The 21348-nt window shown below is 36.6% G+C and overlaps 1 protein-coding gene across 1 annotated transcript in view; it reads right to left on the bottom strand.

Moving 5' to 3' along the window:
- Window positions 1-21348, bottom strand: part of ANO3 (anoctamin 3) — a 423419-nt gene that overhangs the window by 91876 nt on the left and 310195 nt on the right. Inside the window, 4 exon segments of the mRNA XM_065883040.1 lie at window positions 4780-4835; window positions 7033-7139; window positions 7857-7988; window positions 12909-12953. Coding sequence (XP_065739112.1) covers window positions 4780-4835; window positions 7033-7139; window positions 7857-7988; window positions 12909-12953 — 340 coding nt within the window.

Here is a 21348-nt window from a genome sequence, read left to right as displayed (position 1 = left end):
AGAAATCAAAGAGGAAATTAAAAAATACCTAGAAACAAATGACAATGGAGACACGACGACCCAATACCTATGGGATGCAGCAAAAGCAGTTCTAAGAGGGAAGTTTATAGCAATACAATCCTACCTTAAGAAACAGGAAACATCTCGAATAAACAACCTAACCTTGCACCTAGAGCAATTAGAGAAAGAAGAACAAAAAACCCCCAAAGTTAGCAGAAAGAAAGAAATCATAAAGATCAGATCAGAAATAAATGAAAAAGAAATGAAGGAAACGATAGCAAAGATCAATAAAACTAAAAGCTGGTTCTTTGAGAAGATAAACAAAATTGATAAACCATTAGCCAGGCTCACCAAGAAAAAAAGAGAGAAGACTCAAATCAATAGAATTAGAAATGAAAATGGAGAAGTAACAACTGACACTGCAGAAATACAAAGATCATGAGAGATTACTACAATCAACTCTATGCAAATGAAATGGAGAACCTGGAAGAAATGGACAAATTTTTAGATATGCACAACCTGTCATGACTGAATCAGGAAGAAATAGAAAATATGAACAGACCAATCACAAGCACTGAAATTGAAACTGTGATTAAAAATCTTCCAACAAACAAAAGCCCAGGACCAGTCGGCTTCACAGGCGAATTCTATCAAACATTTAGAGAAGAGCTAATACCTATGCTTCTCAAACTCTTCCAAAATATAGCAGAGGGAGGAACACTCCCAAACTCATTCTACGAGGCCACCATCACCCTGATACCAAAACCAGACAAGGATGTCACAAAGAAAGAAAACTACAGGCCAATATCACTGATGAACATAGATGCAAAAATCATCAACAAAATACTAGCAAACAGAATCCAACAACACATTAAAAGGATCATACACCATGATCAAGTGAGGTTTATTCCAGGAATGGAAAGATTCTTCAATATACACAAATCAATCAACGTGATACACCATATTAACAAATTGAAAGAGAAAACCCATATGATGATCTCAATAGATGCAGAAAAAGCTTTCGACAAAATTCAACACCCATTTATGATAAAAGCCCTGCAGAAAGTAGGCATAGAGGGAACTTTCCTCAACATAATAAAGGCCATATATGACAAACCCACAGCCAACATCGTCATCAATGGTGAAAAACTGAAACCATTCCCATTAAGATCAGAAAGAAGACAAGGTTTCCCACTCTCACCACTGTTATTCAACATAGTTTTGGAAGTTTTAGCCACAGCAATCAGAGAAGAAAAGGAAAAAAAAGGAACCCAAATCGGAAAAGAAGAAGTAAAACTGTCACTGGTTGCAGATGACATGATATTACACATAGAGAATCCTAAAGATGCTACCAGAAAACTACTAGAGCTGATCAATGAATTTGGTAAAGTAGCAGGATACAAAATTAATGCACAGAAATCTCTGGCATTCCTATACACTAATGATGAAAAATCTGAAAGTGAAATCAAGAAAACACTCCCATTTACCACTGCAACAAAAAGAATAAAATATCTAGGAATTAACCTACCTAAGGAGACAAAAGACCTGTAGGCAGAAAATTATAAGACACTGATGAAAGAAATTAAAGATGATACAAATAGATGGAGAGATATACCATGTTCTTGGATTGGAAGAATCAACATTGTTAAAATGCCTGTACTCCCCAAAGCAATCTACAGATTCAATGCAATCCCTATCAAACTACCACTGGCATATTTCACAGAACTAGAACAAAAAATTTCACAATTTGTATGGAAACACAAAAGACCCCGAATAGGCAAAGCATTCTTGAGAACGAAAAACGAAGCTGCAGGAATCAGGCTCCCTGACTTCAGACTATACTACAAAACTACAGTAATCAAGACAGTATGTTACTGGCACAAAAACAGAAAGATAGATTAATGGAACAGGATAGAAAGCCCAGAGATAAACCCACATACATATGGTAACCTTATCTTTGATAAAGGAGGCAGGAATGTACAGTGGAGAAAGGACAGCCTCTTCAATAAGTGGTGGTGGGAAAACTGGACAGGTACATGTAAAAGTATGAGATTAGAACACTCCCTAACACCATACACAAAAATAAGCTCAAAATGGATTAAAGACCTAACTGTAAGGCCAGAAACTGTTAAACTCTTAGAGGAAAACATGGGCAGAACATTATGACATAAATCACAGCAAGATCCTTTTGACCCACCTCCTAGAGAAATGGAAATAAAAACAAAAATAAACAAATGGGATCTAAGTAAACTTCAAAGATTTTGCACAGCAAAGGAAACCATAAACAAGAGGAAAAGACAACCCTCAGAATGGGAGAAAATATTTGCAAATGAAGCAACTGACAAAGGATTAATCTCCAAAATCTACAAGCAGCTCATGCAGCTCAATAACAAAAAAACAAACAACCCAATCCAAAAATGGGCAGAAGACCTAAATAGACATTTCTCCAAAGAAGATATACAGAATGCAACAAACACATGAAAGAATGCTCAACATCATTAATCATTAGAGAAATGCAGATCAAAACTACAATGAGATATCATCTCACACCAGTCAGAATGGCCATCATCAAAAAATCTAGAAACAATAAATGCTGGAGAGGGTGTGGAGAAAAGGGAACACTCTTGCACTGCTGGTGGGAATGTGAATTGGTTCAGCCACTATGGAGAACAGTATGGAGGTTCCTTAAAAAACTACAAATAGAATTACCATATGACCCAGCAATCCCACTACTGGGCATATACCCTGAGAAAACCAAAATTCAAAAAGAGTCATGTACCAAAATGTTCATTGCAGCTCTATTTACAATAGCCCGGAGATGGAAACAACCTAAGCGCCCATCATCGGATGAATGGATAAAGAAGATGTGGCACATATATAAAATGGAATATTACTCAGCCTTAAAAAGAAATGAAATTGAGCTATTTGTAATGAGATGGATAGACCTAGAGTCTGTCATACAGAGTGAAGTAAGTCAGAAAGAAAAAGACAAATACCGTATGCTAACACATATATATGGGATTTAAGGAAAAAAAAATGTCATGAAGAACCTAGGGGTAAGACAGGAATAAAGACGCAGACCTACTGTAGAACGGACTTGAGGATATGGGGAGGGGGAAGGGTGAGCTTTGACAGGGCGAGAGAGAGTCATGGACATATACACACTAACAAACGTAGTAAGGTAGATAGCTAGGGGGAAGCAGCCGCAAGGCACAGGGATATTAGCTCGGTGCTTTGTGACAGCCTGGAGGGGTGGGATAGGGAGGGTGGGAAGGAGGGAGACGCAAGAGGGAAGACATATGGGAACATGTGTATATGTATAGCTGATTCACTTTGTTATAAAGCAGAAACTAACACACCATTGTAAAGCAATTATACCCCAATAAAGATGTTTTAAAAAAAAAAAAGTCTAGAAACAATAAATGCTGGAGAGGGTGTGGAGAAAAGGAAACACTCTTGCACTGCTGGTGGGAATGTGAATTGGTTCAGCCACTATGGAGAACAGTATGGAGGTTCCTTAAAAAACTACAAATAGAACTACCATATGACCCAGCAATCCCACTACTGGGCATATACCCTGAGAAAACCATAATTCAAAAAGAGTCACATACCAAAATGTTCATTGCAGCTCTATTTACAATAGCCAGGAGATGGAAACAACCTAAGTGTCCATCATTGGATGAATGGATAAAGAAGATGTGGCACATATATACAATGGAATATTACTCAGCCATAAAAAGAAACGAAACTGAGTTATTTGTAGTGAGGTGGATGGACCTAGAGTCTGTCATACAGAGTGAAGTAAGTCAGAAAGAGAAAGACAAATACCGCATGCTAACACATATATATGGAATCTAAGAAAAAAAAATTGTCGTGAAGAACCTAGGGGTAAGACAGGAATAAAGACACAGACCTACTAGAGAATGTACTTGAGGATATGCGGAGGGGGAAGGGTAAGCTGTGACAAAGTGAGGGAGTGGCATGGACATATATATACTACCAAACGTAAAATAGATAGCTAGTGGGAAGCAGCTACATAGCACAGGGAGATCAGCTTGGTGCTTTGTGACCACCTAGAGAGGTGGGATAGGGAGGGTGGGAGGGAGGGAGACGCAAGAGGGAAGAGATATGGGAACATATGTATATGTATAACTGATTCACTTTGTTATAAAGCAGAAACTAACACACCATTGTAAAGCAATTATGATGTTAAAAAAAAAAAGAATATAGTGTGTGTGTGTATTGGGGGGGAGTTTAAAACTGATTCACATGTCATTCATGACTCAGCAGGCGGAGTTACCACAACATGACCTACTGAAAACTGGAAGAGAGGTAATAATCTGGCAGAAAATCAAGTAAATAATGGGGTGTAGATTTTTGGTTTGGGTTTGTCTTAGGTTTTCATGTATCCCAAGTAATAGGCACAGACCAGAACCTGCCGTGTTTGGAAGTTGTGTAAATCCCAAGCTGAGTCAAGCATGGAGCTGTGTTGGAGCAGAGGGCTATCTATGTCTGGTCAGAGTGGCTGAGCAATGTCCATGAGTTTCTTCTGAGGGTGGGATTCCCGGTACAGAGCAAATTGCAGAAGGGTTCTGGAGCACAGGAGCCAGTGTGCAGCCACACATTATCACGGGGTCTCAGAAAGGTCCAAGGCCACTCACTGGATGAACCCTCAAATAAGGAATATGGCAACTAGACTTAAGTGAAAAAAAGAAAATGAGATCAAGCATTGAGCAGGAGAAACATTTTTTTAAAATGGAAATTGTACTTGAAAATTACCTCATGTGGGGGAAAAGCTGCTATATATGAGCCATTGTTTATAAGTTTACAGATACCTGGAAAAAGAAGAAAAGAACAGTGCTTGAGTTAGTCTAATTGAAGACTTCCCTCTGAAGCAACCTACATAATACTTGGGAAAATATATTAATTTAAAAACAAAATAATCCAAATGACTTCCATAGCTTTATCACCTATGAGGACAGTGAGGCTGTGAAAGAGACTGATTCTAAGAGTCTAATTGTGTCCTTACAAGATTAATAAAAGGTTTGCAAGGTGCCAACATATGGCACTTTGCCATATCATGAAATGTGGGGATTTTAATACCCACTTAGTTGGGGGCACATGAGCCTGGAACAACTTTTTTTTTGACTCAAAACAAAATTTAGTCAAGGAAGCAGAGGAATTCCCCACTCCTCAAAATGTCTCAAAGGAGATTGGTATTGAGAAATCTTTAATTCTTTAATACTGATCCAAAGAGAATAAATAGCGATATGTGACCCTTCTTAAAATCTCTCCATCCCAATGAGAGTGTAGTGAAATGGACTGTCTCATATAGTTCTGGGAAGACTAGATATTTGGAAAACTCTTATGAAGAGCAATTTTCATTGCAATATTATTTATATTAGTAAAGAATTAGAAATAATTGTACATCCAAAATTGGGTAATTGTTTCATTATTATGGTTCAATCAATTATATAAGTGCTTGGTAAATGACTGTGATTTGATGAATGCTTACAATAGAATATTGTACAGCTATTTAAAATAATGTTTTCAGACATACTAAAGGGCTTGAGAAAGTACTCATAATGGTAATTTCAAAAAGGATAGAAAATTGTAAACATTGCATGCTTCTAATTATGAGATGTATATGTATATATATTCAGTACTAATTTGGTACAGTGAAAATTGAATGTAGGGATTTTTAAATTTTATTTTTATACCCTTCTGTGTTTATTGCATGTTTGACAAAGGGCATGATATCTTTACAATCATTTAAATGTCAATTTTATTTTTTAAAGTCTACATAAGCACATAGTGCTAGCAGTTAGACACATTTGTAGTTTACATTCTGGATTTCTCTATCTTTATTTCTTGTTTGGAAAACTTCTGATTAAGTGTCAAATTTTTTATAAGGATTTAGTTTTTGAATTAATTATTTTGACTGCTCAGTAATAAATGAATTATTAATCAGAAGAGAACCAAAGTCTGAACATTCCTCTTTGGATGACTTGAAACATAGTTCATTTTACTAATATGGTAATCTATTTGAATGCAAATCCGTACATATTGGTACAAGTTTCCAGTGGCTATCAACTCTTTTATTTGAAGGAATTTTAGAACATGACTAACATTTTATTTCTTCAGCCATGTTGTGTTTTTCACACTAACAAACGGCCAGCTCATTTGTTACCTGTTGTTTTCTGCTCTGCTCTGTGTAAACTTGTCAATTTTACTTAATTTCCCAGGTGAAACTTTCTGTTTTCTTTTGCATCAGACATGTTGTAGCATACTGCTAAACATTCAAACAGAGACATTTAGAAATTTAAAATTAGCTGTAATCTCACCTCTCAGAGATAATGTCTAAAATGTTTCATATAAATTCTAGATTCTTTTTTTGTGAGTGTTTAGAAAATGGGATTACACATTAAATTTAGTTTTGTAATGTTTTTTTTTCCACTTAATAATGCTTTACAGATATATTTTGAAGTCAATAATTACAGAACTGATACTAATTTTCAGTCTCCATGAGTAAAGGGTCTGTGTCATATACTTTCCATAATATTTAGTGTATAATAGATGCTGAATACATTTGAGATAAGAGTGAATAATATCACATCATTTTTAATGGATGCATTATGTGCATATAGCCTAATGGACAGCTAAAGTATCTCCAGTATTATTCTATTCTATTCTTTGTCTACAAAGCCACAATGAACAAATTTCTACATATATTGTTATTCAAAAGTCTGATTATTTCTTTGGGCTAAATTTCTAGAAATAAAATTTCTGTTCCAAAGTTCTTGCACATTTCACATTTTGATACACATTGTCAAGTGCCCTTGAAAAAGTTTTTTGTTTGTTTTATTTTGTTTTCTTTCATTGAAAGGCTGAAAATACAATGTTTAAAGTTTGTTCACTGCATTATATCCTCGTATCTAATGCAGGAAGGCAAAGCTTCAGTTGTTAAAAAATACTTCTGAGTGTAATCAGTAAAAGTAAATTCCATAGTGTGTTTTTAATTAGTGTTCTTACCCACTTTTGATATTCCATTTTCATATTTGGTGTGCTGCAGCATGTGATAGACTATCCTGCTTCGAGTAGCATTGCTGAAGAAGGTGTCCTTATTGTTTATTATGAAGCTGGGAAAATAAGCGGATTGGTTTTAATGTTCAATGCAGACCACAGAATCTAGCAACAGTTACAAGTCCCTGGGTAGTCATCCATGTATTTTCTCCATTAAAATGAATGCATGTAAAGTATAATAAATCAGAAGAGAAACCATCTTCTTAAAAAAAAAATCATTTGGCTGAGAAAATATACACTTATAAATAATACAGGGCATTATCAAATATTCATTTTAATATCCTTCAGTTTATAAGGAAGCCTAAATGTCCTCATATTTCTTATTGAGCATGGAACAAGAACAGATTGTCCGCTGGCTTCCATAAATTTTGTACTACCTTAAGCAATGTGGTTCCAAATAGAACACATTAACAATTGATGTCATTCCCTAATACTGCACTTTCCGAGCTAGCTTGTTTTCAGTACTTCAGCGACAAGCAATGTTTCTCCCTTCCCCTTCATATCCTACTGTTCCATTGTAGAAAGAGTTGTATGGAGTAAACATGAGAGCCAATGATGTAAAGAGCAAAAGGGTGACTTCAAGAGGTGGTGGGAGGTGGGAGGGGTGTTCCCTGCATGGTCCAGTGGTTAAGACTCCACGCTTTCACTGCCAAGGACCTGGGTTCAATCCCTGGTCGGGGAACTAAGATCCCACAAGGCATGGCCAAAAAAATTAAGTAACTAAAAAATAACTTTAAAAAAGAGGTGATGAGAGAAAAGAGATGGGAACTCACTGGTGAATTCGTGCACGGCTGAAGGGGCCAGTATAGCAGTCTGACTCCTCCAGGTCTGGGAAAGCTGACTTGTCAAGAACCATGGGGTTTTGGGACATCCATTTTTTGATTCTTCTAAAATATTTTTGTACCCTGGAACAAAGTCACATTTTAGAACTGAATTAGGTTGCACTCCAGAGCCATGCCTACCTTCCACTACCATTCTGAAAGATTTCCAAAAGACATACACACACCCACATTCACACACACATACATGCATTATTCCTGTACCCACACAAAGGAAATAATTCCAAAGCAAACCAAATCTTGCATTTATTTAAACTCTTTCAGGGCAACTAGGTGATCCTCATAAGAAAAATCTGTGGAAAATATTAGAAAATCATCATACATAAAGATGGGGTAGGAAAAAGCATAAAGAATAAAACCAGCAAGACTGTTTATTAAAGTTGAGTGTATGTATGTATATATCTATATCTATATATGTGTGGCTATAGATCACTTTAAAAACTCTATAGCAATGTGGCTCCAGAAAAGTGGAGACTGAAAAGAAAGAAATGGCTACAATGCACTCAACGCATTCAGTTCTGAGAGCCACAGGTCCTATGGTAACAGCAAGGGTTTCGGGTCAAGAAAAACTGGGTTCAAAGGCAGCTCTGCATTATAGTAACTATGGAAACTTGTATAAGTTATTTAATTTCTTGCCTTGGTTTCCTCACGCATAAAATAAAAGTAATAATATTGACATTGCTGGAGAGTTGTGAGTTGGTGTTTTACATTAAACTTGATGATTAACAATAAGGAGAGTTGAGTCAAGGAGTCTTTGCGGTACTTTTAAGACTTTAACGGGCATGTAAATCACCTGAAGATCTTGTTAAAATGCAGATACTAATTCAGTAGACTTAGGGTGGGGTCTGAGATTCTGCATTTCTAACTAGTTCACAGGGGTGCGCATCCTGCTATCCACTGACTGCGCTTTGAGGGGTGGATTTAGCATAGACTCCAGGTTAGAGAACATTAAAACACTGTTTCAGGAAATCTCACATCAGGATACTTTGGCCTCAGCTTTAGATTACAGTCACAGCTCAGTTCTATGTGGTATATATACTGATTGGAATCATATTTATTTTTCAAAAGACAAAAATGAAAGCAAAAGAGATACCGACTCCAGAGATGGATTCTGAAAATGAGATTCTGAGTTGCTATAATAACAGCTGTGTTTACTTTAAAAATGTGCTATATTTACACACTATTTATGAGGTTCTATCTTTGGCAGTTTTTGGACTTCTTCTGCAATAGTGAGTCAAAGTGGCAGGATACAATATTTTCCTAGAGAAGTACAATGCATCTTAATATTTGGCCAACTATGCTTAAACTTCAAAAAATTTAGTACAGCCATGTGCAGGCAGAGTGTATCTTAAAAATGATTTCATTCAAGTCTATTATGGTAAAATTACCATGTCTATATAATTTGAAATAAGCATCAAGTTTTGATTTTTAGCATGTGAAGAGTTTGGACATTTTCTTTGCCAAGTAATGTTATCATTTAGATGCCAAGTCTTTTTTGGTTTTGGAGGGACCAGAGCATTTCTTTCTAGCCTAAAATAATAAATGAGCGTTATCTGAAGTGTCCATTTTGCTTCTTCTTATTACAAAGAAAGCCTCTGAAATCACAAAATATCGCTGTATTCCAGCCACTAGTGCACAGACATGTAAAAACACTGAATGGATTATATAGCAATTACTCCAATTTTTCAAAGTTAGCCTAGTGGAGAAAACAATGGGATAAAAAATTAGAGGATGAATCTGCCAGTCATTGAAATTGAGCCAAACATTTTCAGTCTTTGAGCTTTAGGTTCCTCATCTGTAAAGAGAGAAAGTAATTCCATCTGTCCTACTTCATTAGGTGGCTAGGAGGATCAAATAAAAGGAGGCATCTGATGACACTTAGAAAATGCTGATAGCTATAGCACCCAAGGGCTTACTATCTCTGACAAAATTGCAAACATACTAGAAATAAATGCCAATCGAAAAAAACTAAAGAAATGAAATGAAATGACTTTGAGACCATCATTGACCTTTTACAGAAAAATAAACCATATTATCAGTTTAGTTTTTTCACATACTATCTATGAAGGAATACATGATGTCTAATAGTGAAATGTGGTCAGGGCTGGATCTGAATCACAGGATGTGAAGATCTAGCTTATTATTTAATTTCTTTGATTCTCATTCAGTTTTCTCATCACTTAAATGAAGGGATATTCTGATAATTAAATAGGTAATGACTGATCCCACAGTGCCCAGCACAAAGTAAACACTCAATAAATATTTATGATAATAATAAGGAAAAGGAGTATCACTACTACTTCTACAACCACCACTACCACCACCATGCCACCAACATGATCTAACGTATTACCTACACTCTACCAAACTTTTATCACGTTAGCAGTCTTGCAAACTCAAGATTTCATGACATAATGTGAGGATGACTTCTAACAGAGCTTTAAATTCCTTTGCTAAAATCAGTGGAATGCAGAGAATTCAATGGAAATTGAAAAGAAATCTGGATTAAAGGGTCAAAAGAACGTGGTCAGAGCACAAACTCTATCACACTAGCTGTGAAAGCTAGGGGATATGTGGTGTGGTAAGGAGTGGTGATAATGGAGTCATTTATTTTCCCTGATCTGCAAACCAGTTACTCTTTGTTCTGCCCCCCTGAATGGTCATTTTGAAGATGCTTTGATAATTGAATATGAAAGTACTTTGTAAGCTAATGATAGATAGCAGCAATAATAAAACTATAGGCATTTCCTTTTGACCTGCCTGGAGAAACGATGATCTTTGAAACCTGGATAATTGCCTGTACATATTTACCCCTAATGTTTACTGGTCAAATTACCCATGCACAAAACAACTTTCCCACATCAGGAAATGGAAAGCACAAGTGACATCTAAGTACACACATTAGACTTTTGCTTACCTCTTTCCAATTGTCTAAACATTGGGTTTTATGATTTTATAACAGTGATGCCCGTACATACACACACAACATTTAAATTTTCTTTTCCAAAGGTCAAGTTTAAAAAAAATCAAAATCAGCCATTTCCTTAATTGAAAGTATAAACTCAGGCAAATACCAAGACAGTCATTTTTTCAGTTTAATATGTCATATAATTTTATAAATGCCTTTCCTATTTATTTGTTACCCTCCCCATACACATCCACTAACTCAAAGAACAAAGAGAACTATTTGTAATATGTAAACTGTAAAGCAGTAGACTATAGTAATGCTTAAGGTACATTAACAATTGTTTGGAATAACTGACAACCTTATTTTCATTTCATAAAATTAAACAAAAAATAATAAACACAAAAGATAATAAAACATATTATGACACATAATATAGCATTCATTTTTCTCGTTTACTTTTGTTTGACCAAAATAGTAAAGAAAACATTTTTCCACTATTAAAAATGTTTCTTTAGGATTTAGAATATACATATTTATCAGGAATTCTAAATACAAGTCTACTCTAAAACTAAATTATGACAGTATTACATAGACATTGGTTGACAATTTAATATATAGGATTTTGTCCTTCTGTGAGTCTCTGAAAGGAAGATGCCTATTTAGCAGAAAACACACTAATTATACAGTGGCAAATCTCACTAATTCTATACAGCACCCAGAGGCAAACCTAAACATGTTTTATCAACACATCCAATATTAAACAGGCACATGCAGAGAAAAATATGGAAAACCTGTGGTTGTAAATTTATATATTATAACATCCCAATGAATTTAACCTTATTATGCAAAAATAACTTTGGAAATTTGCTTATATAGACCAGGAACGAATGAGCACAAGAGAAATGATGAAAGCTCATTGTAAATCTGAGCATGTCAACCTGACAAACAGAGGAATCCGACTGGCTAAGGAACATCATTAATTTTTTAAGAGCCATTTGAGTACTAATGCCTTTAGCATTCATTCAGATTTCAAGTTTTCCCCCTCATGATTTCCTTTTCTTGTCACTCATTCCTACCAATCTAAATTTAATGTTTAACAGAGTACAATACTCTCTTCTAGAATTCAAACTTTTCCTATTTTAGAGTTCTAAATTATATTCAGACATTTTCTTTGGTAAAAGAACTAGATTTATTAAATTCTCTCTTAAAATGGTCAGAGATTTACACTGTATGATTTTGCTAGTTTTTGTGTCTTTCTGATTTGCAATATCCTGCAACATTATTCAATAGGGCCTCCTCTACGACATTCACATTCTATTTTTGTTAATTGATTTTTTTGCAAGGAGCAGAAAAACAGCGAATTATTACAAGCCTTTTGTTTGTAGAGTTCATTAAATGGAAGCTCATTTTCTCCAGTGAAATGGGGTCAAGGCAATTCAGATGGGAGAGTTTCTTGTGTCTCAGGGTTGTATTTTAATTAATTCCTTTGCCATAGCTACTGTTACCACAATAGGCAAAGAGATGTTGTTTTGAGATAAAGCTCTTGAAAAGAAGTTTCCTTTCAATACCACAATTGAAAGAGAGGCAGGTTCAACTGGTGGAATAAGAGTAGGTCCGTAACACAAAAGATGCTGTATGGCCTTGGTAAACCACTTCATCACTCTGTCTTTCTTTACCATCTCATCAATAAGAGGTTTGGATTAAATGATCCAAGAGGCCTCTGCTGTGTCTATTGTTCTATTACTCTAGTGGGTCATCATTTACCCAACAATCCTGGTTTTATAACTATTTTTAAAATTAAAATCTCCTGAAACACGAACTTGCAATTAAAATCCTTGCTCCATAACATTATATCAAGGAAGGAGTGTGGGAATGGCAATGGTAAATAGAAAAAAAGGGATCATCTGATTTTAAACATTGTCAAATTTGGCATAAGTCATTTTGAAAATATCTTGAACAAATCAGTAAAGTTTTTCTTTCTAAAATTTACAGCTGCTGATATGGGTAATCAAATGCATTTTTTATTTTTTTCCCAAATGACAAATTGGTCATAAACAAATTTCATATCACCCACCAACCTGCCCATTGATTTGCTCCTCTGGTCAGTGTAATAGGATTTTTTCCTGAAAAAAAAAAAAAAGAAAGACAGAAATCAGCTGAGGATAGTCACATGAAAATAGTGAAACCAGCAAGTGACAACATTCAATTATACTGAGCATTTCAATGTTGGGAGCCAAGAAGTTTTCGCCATTAGAAGATGGCCGACATCCTGCTTCTCTTCCTGCTTAATGAGATAAAAGCCCGCGCCTAAAAACAAAAGCCCGCGCCTAAAACGAAAGCCCGCGCACGCAGCACCAATGATAATTTGCCAAATACTTCCCTTATTCTGGATCCCGCCCCCCTTTCTCTGTACTGTATAAATACAGCTACTGCAGCAATACAAGTTTGAGGCTTGATCAGGATTTTGTCTTGCCTCCATTCTTTCGCGTCTCCTGCCCCTTCTTCTCTTTTCAACCCCTACAGGTTCCTCCTCGGACTCACAAGGATTTGTCCTGCTGGTCGGGACTCCCGGGGACGCCCGGGGCCGAGCACAATTGGCGCCCAACGTGGGGCCCGAGGAACGGATCCTAACGGAGGTAGCACGCTTACGAAGGCCTGGCCAGGCACCCACTGAGCCGCCGCGAGAGTGAACTCGAAAGTGCAGCTCGATTAGGTCCCCGGAGGACTAGCCGCCCTTCGGCAGTTGTGACCGGTAGAGAGTAAGGTAAGTGGAGCTTAAAAATGGGACAGGAATTGAGTTCCCACGAACTCTTTCTTCAGGGGATCGAGGATTCCCTCAAGATGCGAAAGATTAAGGCTAGAAAAAAAGATTTGCGTGATTTTTTTTATATTTTTGTCTGATGTTTGTCCATGGTTCCCACAAGAAGGGACGATAGATAAAAAATGTTGGAATCGTGTAGGAGATTGTTTAAATGATTATTATAAGACTTTTGGGCCTTCTAAAGTATCTGTGACTGCATTTTCATATTGGAATTTAATTAGAGAGATTCTTATGGGTCATTTTTTTTGACCCCGATATCCAAAAGGTTGTTGAGACCGGAGAAACAATTCTTAAAGCAGCCCCTATGATTCCAATGAGGCTCAGGCTGCTTTTCCCCCTGGTCTGTTGGCTCAAATACAAAATGCTGGCCTTAAGGCCTGGCGCCGCCTTCCGCCTAAGGGTTCGGCCACAACTTCTTTGGCGAAAATTCGCCAGGGACCAAAAGAGCCTTATTGTGAGTTTATTAGCCGCCTCACGGAAGCCACCGAACGTCTGGTGGGCGATAGTGAAACTGATAACGCCTTTGTTAAACATTTAGCTTATGAAAATGCTAATCCAGCCTGCCAGGCTGCCCTTCGGGCTCATCGTGGTGGTAGCCTTGCTGATTATATTAAATTGTGTTCCGGAATTGGTCCCTCCCATTCTGTTGGTCTTGCAATAGGAGCCGCCCTAAAAGATTTTATTAAAGACACATCCGCCCTAGACAAACAACAAAAAACTTGCTATATAGGATACATTTGTCCGTTTCTCCTAACAAAGTGCTTAAGACCTACCCTTCCTTAGTAGCAAAGGTTCTTACTTTAGGCAGGGAAAAAAGCCGTCAATTTTTTGGCAGAGATCCTGATCATTTGATTCTCCCCTATACCAAAGAAGAACTTAATTGGTTACTGCAAACTGATGATAAATGGCTTGTTTCCTTATCCTCCTTTCAGGGTAATATTGATAATCATTATCCTCCTGATAAGCTCCTTCAGTTTGCTAGAAAACATCTCTTTATATTTCCCAAAATTACTTCTGCTGTTCCTTTGGTAGATGCTGCCTTAGTATTTACTGATGGATCATCATCCGGTGTTGCTGTATATGTTATAAACAATCAGTCCTATAGGGTACAATCCCCCTTTTTGTCAGCACAGCTTGTTGAGCTTTTTGCCATTCTTCAGGTTTTTGAAATATTACAAGAAACCCCCTTTAATTTATATACGGATAGCTTATATATAGCCTTGTCCGTCCCCCTTTTAGAAACTGTTCCATATATTAAACCCTCTTCCAATGCTCTTCCCCTTTTTCAACAGCTTCAGAGTCTTATACTCCGGAGACAAGTGCCTTTTTTTATTGATCATCTTAGGGCTCATACAGATCTCCCTGGACCCCTTTCTCAGGGCAATGATTTAGCTGATAAAAATGCCCGCCTAATGTGCACCATAACCTCTGATCCTATTTCTCAAGCTACTCAATTTCATCAGCTACATCATGTTAATGCACATACTCTTCGCTTGTTGTTCAAGCTCACTCGAGAGCAGGCAAGACAAATTGTAAAAAATTGTCCAGGGTGCGTTACACTTTTACCTCTTCCACATCTTGGAGTAAACCCAAGAGGTTTATTACCTAATGAAATTTGGCAAATGGATGTCACCCATCTTGCTGAATTTGGAAAATTAAAATTTATTCATGTGTCCATTGACACTTTTAGCGGCTTTATATATGCCTCCCTCCAGGGAGGAGAAGCCACAAGAAACATTATTTCACATGTGCTCCAATGTTTTACAGTTTTAGGCAAGCCTCAAATAATTAAAACAGATAATGGGCCTGGGTACACTTCCCAGGCTTTCCAAGATTTTTGCACCCGGTTTCAAATAAAACATCTTACGGGAATTCCCTATAACCCCCAGGGTCAAGGCATAGTAGAAAGAGCCCATCAAACTCTTAAAAATACCATTTCCAAACTTAAAAATAATGATTTAACTGCTACAAAAAATTCCCCAAAAAATATTCTTAGTCATGCCCTATTTGTTATTAATTTTTTACAATTAGATATTAATGGTAGATCTGCCGCCGATCGTCTTTGGCATCAAGAAACTAAAAATCAATATGCACAAGTTATGTGGAAAGACCCTTTGACCTTTAAGTGGCATGGGCCCGATCCACTCCTCATCTGGGGGAGGGGGTCTGCATGTGTATACAATACCAAGGAAGGTGGAGCACGTTGGCTGCCCGAGCGTCTTATTAAACCTATAAATTCTATGAAATAATGAAAATTATCCAGGGCCCTGTTCCCTGAGATTGTATTTCTTTTCCTTTTCAGAAAAAGATGGAGATCCTCTTGGCATTGAAAAGACGACAAAGACAACAAGGACTATCCGTTGTGACCCTGATCCTGTCATCTTTGCTGGTTGTCAGCCAGGCTGAACCCCCTCCACACTTGCCTCAGAATTTAACCTGAAGCAGAACCAAAAGATGATTCTGGCTGCCCCTCCACTGGAGCGGCATGAGACAGAGACATGCCTACCCCCCTCTTTGATGGGAGGGTATGGGTACCGAGTTGAGTGTGACAGCAAAGCATGCACAAGGGAAAACCTTTATACATAAGGTAATCTCTGTTATTCCCTGTGAGTATACCTGAATTATGAAAGAGGTTGGTATCTAAACATTGTTTTTGGCTTCAGTATCTAAGATTATTCTCGGCTCTGCCTCTCCTCCCCAAAAGATACCAAGAGCCAGCAATGGTGGACACACATACATTGTCCACGGGAGGATTCAGGTCACTACTCCCTCACTCGGTTAATGCCCACCTCCTTAAAAGAAATAAAAAGGGAGGAGATGTTGGGAGCCAAGAAGTTTTCGCCATTAGAAGATGGCCGACATCCTGCTTCTCTTCCTGCTTAATGAGATAAAAGCCCGCGCCTAAAAACAAAAGCCCGCGCCTAAAACGAAAGCCCGCGCACGCAGCACCAATGATAATTTGCCAAATACTTCCCTTATTCTGGATCCCGCCCCCCTTTCTCTGTACTGTATAAATACAGCTACTGCAGCAATAAAAGTTTGAGGCTTGATCAGGATTTTGTCTTGCCTCCATTCTTTCGCGTCTCCTGCCCCTTCTTCTCTTTTCAACCCCTACAGGTTCCTCCTCGGACTCACAAGGATTTGTCCTGCTGGTCGGGACTCCCGGGGACGCCCGGGGCCGAGCACATTTCAATATTCTAACTTCCACATGCTAAAGACACGAAATGAACCAGTATAATAGGAAGAACTCTGAATTTGCATTGTTTCAATTTCAGAATCTAAGTTACTAATAACAAAGACACTTTCATAAATCAATAGATCACTTTTGAATATTTGATTTTTAATTCTTTTTTGAAAGTTTGTCTTCTGCTACATAATGCATATTAACCAGATCACTTGCTATATGAAGTCAGCTATTGATCTAAACACATATGTAATGAATATTTATGACTTGGCAAAGAACGTTAAGTTATAACCACTAAAAATTTAGAGAAAAAAAAGAGGGTCTTTACCCTCAAAAAGCTACTTTTCAGTTGAGGAGACAAGTTGTAGTTATAACAAAGTGTGATAATGCAGTAAAACAGAGGGCTATGGAAGTACCTGTGAAGGGATCTCAATTAGTTTTCATAGATGGAGGAGAAAGGAGACAGGGAAGCTTTCCCAGAGGATGTGTTATCTGTGTTGAATCATGAAGCATGAACGGCAGTAGTTGTCTGAACAGAGTACTTAGGACATGGCATTTTAGACAGAGGTAGCAGCATATGAAATGGTTATGGGAGCAAGATTAACATGGTAAGATTCAAGGAACTTTGACTAATTTGGTAATTGCTGGGGTATAAATTGCAAGTTGAGGATAATAATAAAAGAGGTGAGGGGATGGTGAACAAGGCACAGATGATGAGGGGTCTTACCACTGATGCTAAGGTTTTTGGGTGAAAAGTTATAGGAAGATATTGAGTGTTTTAAGTAAGTGTGTAGCATTCCGATTTTAGAGAAACTAAATATTCTAGTGACAGAGGTTAATTCACCTTCTAAAAGATTCTCAATAAATCCACGTCTTGGAGCTCAAGAATCTCATTCAGGGCCTTCTAAAATGCCTCTTTATCCCCACCCACCAAAACCCATTCCAGAGAATCAGAAAACTCCTCCATGGTGTGGTATCTAGAAAGCAGGGCGGAGAGTCAGGACAATCGATATTTAGTCCTGTGTTATTAACTGCTTAGAAAACTTGAAAAGCCTTCTGAGTTACCATATTTCATTGCAATCACCAGTCATAATCCTAGAAAAGAATTTTTAAGTTGTCTCTGACATACTCTAACACTAATTTCAGATATGGAGTTTCAAGGTTTGCTCTGTCTAGCCTAAACTCACACTTTAAATATCACCACCTCCCCTCATTTTATCAGACATACACAGGTTTGTGTGCATACATCATTCAATCAACTTGGTGCTTTGTGACCACCTAGAGGGGTGGGATAGGGAGGGTGGGAGGGATGGAGACGCAAGCGGGAAGAGATATGGGGATATATGTATATGTATAGCTGATTCACTTTGTTATAAAGCAGAAACTAACACACCATTGTAAAGCAATTATACTCCAATAAAGATGTTAAAAAAATCCCTATTGTACTATAAACCCATCTTCTCTCTGAACCTCCTCTACAAAGTACTCTCTTGCACTATTTACCCCGTATTATATAACTGTTCAATGACTATCTTCTATAGGAGATTGGGTTTCTTGAAGACGGTAGCTTCAGTTCATCTGACTTTGTGTATACTTGGCACATTCTTTGGTAAATAGTAAGCATTCCGATGGCTGATGAATAAATGAATGGGCTTTTGTTTAATTCACAGTTGCATTTATTTCCTTCAGTGCCTGAGGGCACTTTGAATTTAATAAACATTTACTAAATAAGGTATCGCTTTAAAAAACTACAAATGTAGAAATTGGTTTAAAAGAATTTTCAGCATCAAAAAAATCAAGGAATGTGATTAAGAGGAGATAAAGATTATGGTTATAATGATCAGTTATGGATATGGTAAGGAATAATATAAAAGAACAAGGTGGCATTTGGATAAAACATTATTCTTTCTATTGCTGCTATTTTGAAATATTTCTCTTAAACATTTTCTTTTTTATTTTTGAAATGCTTTGGGGGAAATAAGAACGAGTGAAGGAAGAAAGTCATACAAGATGAATACACATATTTTTTAAACTGCTTATACTGTAAGAACAAATGAAATTAAGAGACTCATTTTTCCCAATTAACTAACACCCCAGTTACCCGTCAAATCTAGGATGAACTATGTGTGACAATTAGTGCTGTCAAGTCCTCTTACTTGAGGACCGGTTAGGTTATTGCTTATCTTGAGGACATGCCTGTAATGGGGGTATCTGCTTGGCTATAGAAAAGGGTGAGATTTCTTTCTGTATTTGCAATCTCAGTGAATTGCCTGTGATGCATGTTACATTCTGTTTTAATGTTGATTCAGTGATAAAAGGGTTATCTTTCTCTTCTAGGTTTGTGGAGAAGTTTCCTTGGTTGGAGGAGATTTTGTTTTTAATTATATTTCCCCAACATATACAAGTGTACCTTTAATTCATGCAGTCAATAATAACTTGCAGTTTTCCTTAGTTCTTCTGCATAAATGAGCCTGCAGGACCAAATTATTTCCTACCCACTATCCTCACTCCATAATTTATTAACTGCATTGTTCATGGACAGAGCTTTCTTTATTTTCCCTTAAATTTTCATTTGAAAGATTCTTCTATTCTACACCTTGCATCAAGACAGCATTTATCTACCTACCTACTTACCCATCTATTACAACAACCGCTCAAAATTATAAGTAAATGCTTATCTCCATCACTGTTTCCAACCACTGTTTCGCACAGCCAATGACCACTTGTGGAGATGTCTGTGTGGCCAAATGAGAAGGACAGACGGTCACATGGGTGCGACCCTGGGTCCCTGCTCCTTGTCAAGCAAAGCTACTGCACTGTTATCTATTCTATATATTGGGCTCCCTGTATGTTGTTACATTATTTTATTTTTGAGTGAGATATCCTTTGCATAAAAAAGTGATCTAAGTTTAATCCCAATTGTGATAAAAGATTGTTCTTAATGTTTTAAAAAATTTTCCCCCAAATTTGCTATGATTAAAATATTTGTGGGAGGAGGAGCTTGAGGAAAGATGGAAGGTTGACCCCACCTTTGGACTCAACCTGAGAAGCTACAGGGTGACTGAATCACCTTAAAATATGTTTGACCAATTTAATGTGAGAGAAGGGTAAGAATGAATAAGAATCACCTTTGAATCAGAAGAAAAGTAATGAATGTGGGAATTGATATTTCTGGAATGTACAAGACACAGGCTAAGTCTTTCCTGATAGAATAAAAACTAGAAAATGTGGACTATTTTAACTCTCTAAAATTTCTTGGTTAGTGTGGAAACATCAAGTCCAATACGCAAGCCATATCTACTTTGGGAAAATTATCAAAAAAAGAAATAGCTAGAAAATTTATGTATATAAAATTCTACCCATGCAGAATATCAAGCATAAAATTTAGATAAAATGCCGAACTTTCAAGTTCATACAGTAAGTTACCAGAAAACTTTTGAAGGAAGGGTTATAACTCTAATAATTTTTTTCTGAATACATTTGCAGCTTTTCTTTCTGAAATGCAATATATAGGTTTCAACACTGAATAAATACATGGAATAGTCAAGCACGGATATGTTTTTATGCATAAATCTTTAAAAAATCTTGTCTTGAAAAAAGATATGTATTTTTCCTATTTAAGTTCTTTGTTATTCTTGTATATTTTACTTTTAACACAATATATATGTTCCTAAATATGATAACAGTTGACATTTGGAAAATGAATTGGTAATCATGAAAACACTTTGCCACTTATTCTATGCTTGAATAACATTCTCTTTTTATGAGCTGACTGCTATCCCAAATTTTAGGTGTACCTTATAAATAAATCAGAAGTTGGTTACTAAGGAGTTAGTTAATGCTACATCTATTATTTAAACTGATCTGTAAATATGTTCTAAAAGAACTCTGAGTTCCAGCATTTCTCAAACTGTTTTCCCAAGAACATCATCATATTAAGATTTTTAAAAACCCATCATCAGATGGAAATTAAGGAAAGACTTCTCTGTGTAACTGTTGGAATTTATAAAAATTATAAGAATTATTAAAATATTAAAAATCTTCAAGACAATATTTCTCTATCAACTGTAACAGAATCACTTGGGATGCTTGTTAAAAATACCCAATCTTATCCCTGACCTAATATGCCAGAATCTCTGGATGTAGGTTCTAGGGACCTTCATTTTTACTGTTTCCCAGGTGATTCTGATGTATTCTGAAGACTGAGAACCACTTCTCTAAAAATTCCTACAGTAAATAAACTTATTGTTTAACTTAGAAATTCAGGAACATATTTGGTCACAGGATATTTTTCTTTTACATCCTCTGGAACCAGTGTTCCTTTGACAAACTTTGAGGAAAAGCTGTATATTTTCTAATATTTATATTATTAAATCAAAAGAATCACAATGGCATTTTCCAAAATTTCAGTAATGTGGAAATTGTGAACATTATCTTGAAAAACGTATCATAAAAAAGAAATTTGAGCCACATCATCAATAAAAAGAGACAGTAAGTGTATACATTTCATGGT

The sequence above is a fragment of the Phocoena phocoena genome, chromosome 8, assembly GCF_963924675.1.
Source record: "Phocoena phocoena chromosome 8, mPhoPho1.1, whole genome shotgun sequence".
Lineage (NCBI taxonomy): Eukaryota > Metazoa > Chordata > Mammalia > Artiodactyla > Phocoenidae > Phocoena > Phocoena phocoena.
The sequence above is the reverse complement of the archived record's forward strand: the minus strand, read 5'-3'. Positions and strand labels throughout refer to the sequence as shown.